The sequence below is a fragment of the Lipophrys pholis genome (genome assembly GCF_963383615.2).
Source record: "Lipophrys pholis genome assembly, chromosome: 7".
Lineage (NCBI taxonomy): Eukaryota > Metazoa > Chordata > Actinopteri > Blenniiformes > Blenniidae > Lipophrys > Lipophrys pholis.
The window spans coordinates 21887250-21896298 of NC_137638.1; the positions used below are offsets into that span (position 1 = coordinate 21887250).

The 9049-nt window shown below is 41.7% G+C and overlaps 1 protein-coding gene across 1 annotated transcript; it reads left to right on the top strand.

The window, feature by feature from the left end:
- Positions 1-4400: 4400 nt before the first annotated feature.
- ela3l (elastase 3 like) lies at positions 4401-7685 on the top strand. The gene is made up of 8 exons (XM_080466688.1): positions 4401-4470; positions 4686-4774; positions 4983-5080; positions 5402-5530; positions 6056-6192; positions 6554-6699; positions 7072-7224; positions 7336-7685. The coding sequence occupies exons 1-8, from the start codon at positions 4431-4433 to the stop codon at positions 7351-7353; spliced, it is 810 nt and encodes a 269-aa protein (XP_080322814.1). The 5' UTR covers positions 4401-4430; the 3' UTR covers positions 7354-7685.
- The last annotated feature ends 1364 nt before the right edge of the window (positions 7686-9049 follow it).

Genomic DNA, 9049 nt, shown 5'->3' on the forward strand with positions numbered 1-9049 from the left:
TCTGTGGAGTAATGTGGGAGACGCATGGGATTTATAAAAGTCACAGAGGAAACACCTTTGAACCTTTGGACCAATCCCAGCCATTAAGCAACACTGTGTAATACACCAGGTTTACTTTCCAAGGAGTGAACAGCAGTAAAAGAAATGAGGTTAAACTGAACTGTTGCACTGTGAGACTTGCATACTGTGATGCCTTTTGATGTGGATTTCTTAAATTAGATTTCAAATATCTATGTTATAGGAAATGTGACACTTCAGGATTGATAATGCTTGTTACTATTAGATACTCTGTCTGTAATGTTCCCTATCTGCGAATGACCTTTAGAGTATTGTATACGTGCAACTTTGTCCAGGTTGTATATGGGCTCCGACTTGTTTTAATCTAATCTTGCTGGACTGTAAATCTCCAAACACTTTACCTGTTGTGAACTTCTTCTGAGTTTGAACTGAGTCAAACTGCAAAAAAAAAAAAAAAGCTTCATAATTACTGGAATGTTACAACTTGTTTTTGCTCTATCTTTAGTGCTGTGCTGCCAGGACTTACACAGCTTTTGGAGTGATGAGAAGTTTACAACAGCCCAATGTAAATGTTGATAAATATGTATATAAATAAACAGAAGCAGTCATTAATTTTTAACAGGGCTCTGCGTAAATATGAGAATGAAATATTCTGGCCATGTGTTCATTTCTGATATGCAGGCATTTTCAAGCTCTATGATGTTGAATGAAACCAAAAGACTATAAATAATGCTGCCGAAATGCTGAATTTGGATTCAAAGGATGTAATAAAAATGACTATTAGAATAACACGGAGTAGCGTCGTCGTCCCTGAAAGAATAAGATGTGGGTTTGCAAACTGAAGACACATTAATGTGTGGTTTCAGCAGAACCAGGATAAGCTGGACGGAGACAAGAGAGACACAGAAAGACACGGAGAATTTTTATTGTTTTTTTGTTTTTTTTTCAGTTGCAAACTTGAGCTAATTTATCTGTCAGAAAAGTGCTAATGATTTTATCCAGTGAAAATATAACCCTGAGTGATTACTAACGCGTGCACACACTGAAACAAATGCCAATTTAGATAAGCGCCGTATTCAAGCAATCAGCTGCTCTTAGCACATCTTAGTCGTGCATGTGGTGAATCAGACTCGGTACCCTGCAGCTCCTCTCTGCCTCTGAACACCAAGGGAAACCTGGCAAGTATGTACAAGACCCGGGGAAGGCCAGTTGGGTCATGATGTGCTTATGGGATTTAATTGAGTGAGCAGTGCTCAATCTGGAACTTCCACAGCACAAAAAAAAAAGGAAGAAGAAATGATTAATCCTGCAGTAAACATAGACATAAAAAATGGAATAAACATATGCACCGACAATTGACGAGTGAAACCAGCGGGGGCCTTCTGTTAACATCAGCATGAATGATAAAAGCGAATCAGCGGCAGACAGCTGATGGATTTACTTCAGCCCTCTGGCTCCAAACACAGCGCCTGTGGCAAACGAGACAGCCACTGGAAAACACTGCTGTATATTTGTTTTGAGGCGAAAAGCTTAACAATATGGACATTAGTAGGCTCAGAATGGGCTAAACATTAGGCTATTGCTACAAACCAAAAAGATCCAACTATCTCGTGCATAGGCGTATCACATACCAGTGCAAAAAGTATGCAAGGCAAATTAAATGGCAGAAGAAAAAAGAAAAAAAGCAGTACAGCTGGCTGCAACCAATAGCACAGCCGTGTTGCAATAATATTTAGACATTATTGCAAAATGTTCCTCCTTAGCCCCACATGGAAAATGGCAATGGCCAGTGCACTGTTTACTGCCCCAAAGTGATATAATCCAACCATAAACCGCAATACATTGTGTCATTCAGAGTTCAGCTGCTGTTCTGATAGGAAAAACAGTCTGAAGTGTACCTGTTACAAACCCCGGGGGGGGTTTCACGAGATGAGGCGTTCTGCTTTGCTCAGCCATAAAACTACTAAGCCTCATCGCAGAACATGACAGACTTCCCCTGACTGTGTCTAAACATATTTCAGTTGTAAAGAGCAAATTTGGTGGATCAAAGGTTTTGAACTCAATAAAATGGTTCGATGGTATTTCAGGACATGCGAGTTTGTTTTTCTAGAAGAAGAAAAAGTGCATTAACTGAGATCAGTCTCTTTATCTGTTCTTATCTTTTTAGCACTTTTAGTTATATCTTTTCAGTGCACACCTCACTTCAGTATCTTCTGTCATCTGGCCTCTATCAAATTAATGAATACAACAGGTTTAATCAGAAAATAGGAAGGAAAAAAAAAAAGGAGATATGGACACTGGCCTGTAATACGTTTAACAATGTTTTACAAATTTAAAGAGAAATTTTAATTAGATTTCATTTAATAGCATATCACAGCTGTGGAGAAGACACACACACACACACACACACACACACACACACACACACACACACACACACGCACACACACACACACACACACACACACACACACACACACACACGCACTAACGCACGCACGCACGCACGCACGCACGCACACACACACACACACACACACACACACACACACACACACACACACACACACAGAGGCTGGGGATGTCTAAGCTTGTTTTGTTACTGGAGTTGCCTTCCAAGTGTTTTTCGTTCCATTGAGAATTTGCTTCACTCTATAAGCCCTAAATGGGGTCTCCATCCAAACCTTAGAATAAAATTTTAAAAGCAAAGCTGTTTTGTAGATTCAGCTGTTATGAGGTACATATCTTGAAGGTGTAGGCAAAACTCTCTGAAGTGTCGGGGTCTTTCCACTATCAAGTTGTTGTCTGTCCTCCTTTTTGCACGTCGTAACCCACTTCGACTTCAGTTTGAGTTTCCAAATTACTCATTTTGAAAAGCTTGGATCTTGATTGCTAAAGCAAATATGACCAGTTGTTGCATAAATTAGCTTTTTTTTTCTTTTGCTCTTTTGTAAAGCAGTGTTATCTATTCTACACAGATAAATTGTCCCATCTAGTGGTGAACTGGGAAACTAAATGATTCATGAGGAGGAAGTCCAGTCTGCCTTCTGAGGGAGACTGATGGAGGAGTTTGGTGTCTGATGTCTGACTTTTTACTTGTTGCTCACTGTCCTACTCTTTCTCCTTTTGCCATTTCCTCACCTCAACCTGTGCAACCAGAAAGCCACCAGCTCTGAGTCAGGTTCTGCTGGAGGGTCCTGGTAGGTTTTTTTTCCTTCTATATTTGAATGTAAGCACCTTGATGTGGCTGTCTTGTAATTTGTGTTATATAAATAAACCTATACTGAACTAATGCTTTTCTTTTCTGTTCTCTGAATTACTTGTGATTACAGCACAATGGTTATTTAAAGAAGTTGCATCAATACGAACACAGATTTCGGACTTCGTCGGTCCTGATTTCACCAAAAAACTCTCATAAATGTCACACAACCATTTCTACTCACTCCACCGGATTCCAGCAAAGTACCACCTTACTATTATTGCGACAAATAATATTGCCAAGGCAGCCTTGTGACAGATTTACAATGTCTTTGATTCTGAGTCACTTCAGGCCTCAACCCTTTCATGCCTCGGGAGCCGTGCCTGTGTCCTCCAAATCTTATATCTTATTCAAGCTCTATTCATTTGAGTCATTATGAAGTCTCTTGACACACCAGGCCAGTGTTTTTTAGCAGCGCATTTACCTTTACAACGGCAGCTATGCTGCACATCACATATAACACCAGAAATGTGAAGCACGCAGGGTGCCATGTGTAATAAGGCCAATATGTCTCACAATTGCAGCACTGCAGAATTCCCTGCAGAGCTGTAAGATGTCAAAAAGATTGTAGCGTAGCTATCAATATTTCCTGCGTCACTGACACCATCTGTTTCCGAGTGTCTCATTGTTATTTATTATAGTAACACTCATAGTTTGGTTTTTGTTTTACATTTCAAGGAAACCAGGCGATTGGTGGTAATCCAGATGTTGTCGTCCCACACTGTTATGTAAGCACTTCATTCCAGGTTTCAGGGAAAAAGCTTAATGGAAGAGTAAAGGTGAATTTAATTGCAGGATATGAAAACATGTTCGAATTGGGCCTTCAGCATTTAAATCTCTAAAAGTAGCATGCACGTGTGCCTGTACTGAAGCTTCAGAGACCACAGATCCTGCGTATCATTACCAAACATATGGTGCATTCTAATCCTACAGGAAGGTCATGAGAAATGTTCCAGTGCACACACCTGTGTGATCCGCCACCCACCCAAACGCATTGACCCCCCTTTGCAATTGGTTCATCGTCATCCCCTGGAGGCTTCGACAAACCAATGGTAGTGTGTGTGCTGCTGCATTCGGATCGGGTGTTGCCTGTGGTGAAAAGTTTAAAAGAGAGTGTGTGTCCTGCTGTCCCTCAGCAGAAGCATCAATCAACATGATCCCCATTGTGCTGGCCTCTGTGCTCATTGCTGGCGGTAAGAACATCTGGCATTTTCTAATTCTCTGTGTAATTGTTTCTGCATGCTTGCAAGTTTGTGCGTGTAAATGTGTGTGTTTTGCTTATTACCACACAAGGAGCCAGATCGCCGCAATTTCCAATCAAAAAGTAACACGAGGCCGTCTCTTCATAATGAGAGAATCAAAAAGAAATGCTGTCTGTCACACTCCCTTTTATGTCCTCTCGTTCCAGCCCTTGGGTGCGGCACGCCGGCCGTTGAGCCCCTGACTTCCCGTGTGGTCAACGGAGTTGATGCCAAGCCTCACAGCTGGCCCTGGCAGGTACGCTCGTGTGTACACATCTGTCAGTGTTTTTATTTTCACTGGCAAACCTTGTGGGTCCAGCATCTGGTTATTAGATGTCAAGCCCAGTGGCTATTGAAAAAATCTTCTAATTAAAGTGTTATCTTTGAACAAAAACAGCAAACTATGCCCTATTCGGCTTGTACGTCACCAACCTGCTTTTTCCTCACTTCTTTTTCATCTTCAGATTTCTCTGCAGTATGAGAGGGATGGTGTGTGGAGACACACATGTGGGGGCTCTCTGATTGCTGCCAACTGGGTCATGACTGCTGCTCACTGCATCAAGTAAGAAGAGCATCAGAGAGAGAGTTACCAAAAACACAAACCGTGAAACAAGAACCACTTGTAAACACGTTTACAAATTACACATACACAGAACTGCTACCGACTGAGCGGTATTTATCGCTCTACCCCTTCTTCACCCCTACACAAATAAAGATTTGGAAAGCCCTGAATTCCTGAGGATTTGAAAGCACACCAAAGCCCATTAATACCACTGCTCAGATCAAATCCTAATCATAAAGTCTAATTCACTAAATCATTTGCATCACTAAATATTCTGTATGTCTGACTGGAGATTCTGCATGTCTTTTTTTTCTCCCACAGCACCAAGTTCTCCTACAGAGTGTTTGTGGGCAAACACAACCTGGTTGAGGACGAGGCTGGCTCCAAGGCCATCGTGCCTGAGACGATTATTGTCCATGAGAAGTGGAACCCTATCTTCGTGGCCTTCGGGTAACAACCTTCACTGTACAGTGTGAACAGCGAGTTAAATCTCCCATTTACGGTACATCATAATCTCATCTGTTCTGTGTCGATGAGACAAAGTGGGCCGAGCCTCAAATTCAATTTGTTCACTTTCAGTCACACTGGCTTTTTTTGCCCAAAATTCTCCAACTTCATTCATCTTGAGTATCTCCACAGCCAATTAAACAAATAAGAAGGGATTTTTTTGTTTTCTTTCCAAGTGCGCTGCTACATTTTTCACCTTCAAATATGTAGCCAGACATTTTCCTTGGTGGGAGTTTATTGAGATAAGATTGTAAATTGAGTTGATTAATTATTCAGAATGTATAGACATGATAACACACAGAAAAGAATGCAAATATACAGATTGCACTTCTCCTCATTATCTTATCTGTCTTTGTCTTACTCTCCTTCATCCTGGTTCTGGAGGGCAGTTTTAAATTGCCTGTCAGTGCGACCACTTCACTCAGCCTCTCCCTCTCTCTCAACCTCTCTGTTTCTGTGTTTCTTCAGCAACGACATTGCCCTGATCAAGCTGTCAGAGTCTGTGACTTTGAGCGACCAGGTGCAGTTGGCATGTATCCCCTCTGCTGGCACTCTGCTGGCCAACCTCTACCCCTGCTACATCACAGGATGGGGCAGACTGTACAGTAAGTCTCTGTTTGGGAAAAGCCTGTGCAGTGTGTGGCGTCTGCCTTGTATGCGCCTTATTTCTTATCGTTTGGCGTGTTTGCAATGTCTCCATTTTTCTCAGGGTATTTACTGGTGTGATATTCGGATTTATAGCCAGGCCTGTCTGGGCTTATGCAATTGGGGGGTACCGTAGGAAACCTCTAAAGATGGGGATGAAAATCACATGCATGAGATGAAACTTTTTTTCTGGGTGGATTACTATTAAATTGAAAATTTGGGTCAGACTATAAGTTTGGTGCTCGGGGAAATGCTGCAAAGCAGCTTTGACAGCCGGCTAGTGTATGTGGATGATGGTAATAGACTGCCTGTGTGTTTTAGCCGGAGGCCCCATAGCTGATAAGCTGCAGCAGGCTTTGATGCCTGTGGCTGACCAAGCCACCTGCTCCAAGCCTGACTGGTGGGGTGTTGCTGTCAGGACCTCCATGGTGTGTGCCGGCGGAGATGGAATCGTCGGTGGATGCAACGTAAGTTTACACTGCGTGTGTTTGTGTGCATGTGCATGTGGAGAGAGGGGATTTTTCACTCGTGTGAGTCCAGATGATATTATCTCACAGCAATTATTATATCTATTATACTACACATCATAAGCCTGACACAACCAGGGTGAAATTCTGGAGAGAATTTAAATGCACCCATTGTGCTAAAATAAAAATATATTCAAAGAATCAGACATGTTTTGTCTTGCTGCCAAGACATGACAAATGTTTTTTGTGTCCCTGTTATATGTTGTGAAGCGGTCACAATGATTGTGAGTTTCATTACTGTGCCTCGCCGGTCTGCAGATAGATCCATAAAGTGAATGAAACATGAGCTGTCCTCCTCTCTTTTGTGTCCAGGGTGACTCTGGGGGTCCTCTGAACTGTAAGAACAGTGAGGGTGTCTGGGAGGTGCACGGTATTGCCAGCTTTGTCTCTGGCCTGGGCTGCAACTTCATAAAGAAACCCACTGTCTTCACCAGAGTCTCTGCTTTCAACAACTGGATCGACCAGGTAAAAAAGATGCCGATGATGGTGTTTCCTCTCAAAAAAACATCTTTAGTTTCCTTGATGTTGTGTCTTGTTACATAATTCATCTAATAATGACTTTTGTTTTCTTTGCAGACGATGATGAACAACTAAATATATTGCCGTCTCTAATAAAATAAACAAAACTGGAAAATATGTCCTGCACATGGTTTGCATGTATAAATACCTTCTTTAGCATAGATAGAAGGACTGATTGTGTTCTGTCCTTGGAGGTTTCCTACAAATGGGAACCATGTCAACCTCTGTCCAGCAGGTGTCCTCCTACACTCATGATAGGAAATTGTTTCTGACAGCTTTCCCAAGCAGGATGCTGAGCAGAATAACCAATGTTTCTGCTTGGGAAACAGCATCGACAAACAGATGTCAATCCTCCAAACAAGCACACAAAATAAAGTAAAATTGTGCTAAGCTGCACACTGAATAGCATCGGTGAGAAAATGTGTATTTCTGTGATAAGTTAAGGACACAAATCCAATGATTCTGCATGAAACCGACCTGGTTTGTTTCCATGCCTTCTCCACAGGGGGTGCTTCATGAAAATCCATAATACTCAACAGGAGAGGGTATTTCATTCTGCTGAGAGCAAGCTGAAAATGAAAAAAGCCATGATGACAAAGTTGAGATGAACACTTCTGTCGTTTCTTTTGCTCAATGATGAGATGAAGAGTAAGGGACAAAAATTGAGATAGAAATTAAATTGCCTCTCACCAGTTCCCCTTTCATGCACACTCTCTCATTTCTGTGTGTCACATCTGCAAGACACACGCTCTGATGGGTTTTGACTCAGTGAATGTCTTCATTGACATCAGATGCAGTGATCAGATGTGACAGCTCCTCCAAGAGTAACCAATAATGACTCTGTGTGTGTTTGTGTTTGGCTTCATGCAGATGTGTGTTCATGGATGTTAGGAGCAGACAGAAGGAGGGGAAGCGAGAGAGAGACTGAGTTTCACTGCCTGGCCGTGTTTCTCTCGGGCTGTGTTTGGGTGCATTTCTGTGATATAATGATTCACACATCTGAGGGAGCTTTATCCAGAGCACAAGCCTGTGATCCATGATAACCATCCCATCTAAGCTCCCATGTTGGCTGTCGCACATTGCAACTAATTCAGTCTGATTTATTTCTTTTGTTGATAATATGAGCGCTGCTTATACATTTCGGGAACATTCCTAATTTTGTTGAGCTTGTTGAGATTTAACTAATGTTCAATACTTTTGTAATCGTAAGGGTAATTTATCATGGTATGCAAAAAGAAAAGTCCTTAAAAGGTCTTTAGTCCTAATAATGTGAGCTGTCATGTCCTTTACACTGAAGTCATCACATTGACCTAATGCATTCACTTGTAATTATCGCCTTTTTATTACCTGCCACATTACAGTTTTAGCTCACCATGTGGTCGTTATTATATTGTCAGTAGTAATTCTTATCTACCCTTCCCTTTGTCTTTGGTCTCCATTGTACCCCAAATGATCACACTTTGCAGCACAACTCTGGCTTTCTATCTTGAAAATGCCCCCAAAATTACAGTGACTATCTCTTATGTTGCACAGTTTTGGAAGTACATGTTCATGAGATTACATCACTCGGTTTTGACCTGGAAATATTCAGGGATATATTTTGCATAGTCTGCCATGGTGGTGTAATGATTAGCTCTCTCACCTTATTGTGAGAATGTCCAGGTTCCAGTCCAGGTAGGGCTTGAGGGCTTTTCTATGTTGAGTGTGCATGTTCTCAGTATGTGTGCATAAGTTTTCTCCCACAGTCCAAAAACATAAATTTGCATTTATT

Coding starts and splice junctions, on each gene's coding strand:
- ela3l (XM_080466688.1), top strand. CDS start 4,431: ATGATCCCCATTGTGCTGGCCTCTGTGCTCATTGCTGGCG. Junction 5,531..6,055: donor CCTATCTTCGTGGCCTTCGG/GTAACAACCTTC, acceptor GTGTTTCTTCAG/CAACGACATTGCCCTGATCA. Junction 6,193..6,553: donor AGGATGGGGCAGACTGTACA/GTAAGTCTCTGT, acceptor TGTGTGTTTTAG/CCGGAGGCCCCATAGCTGAT.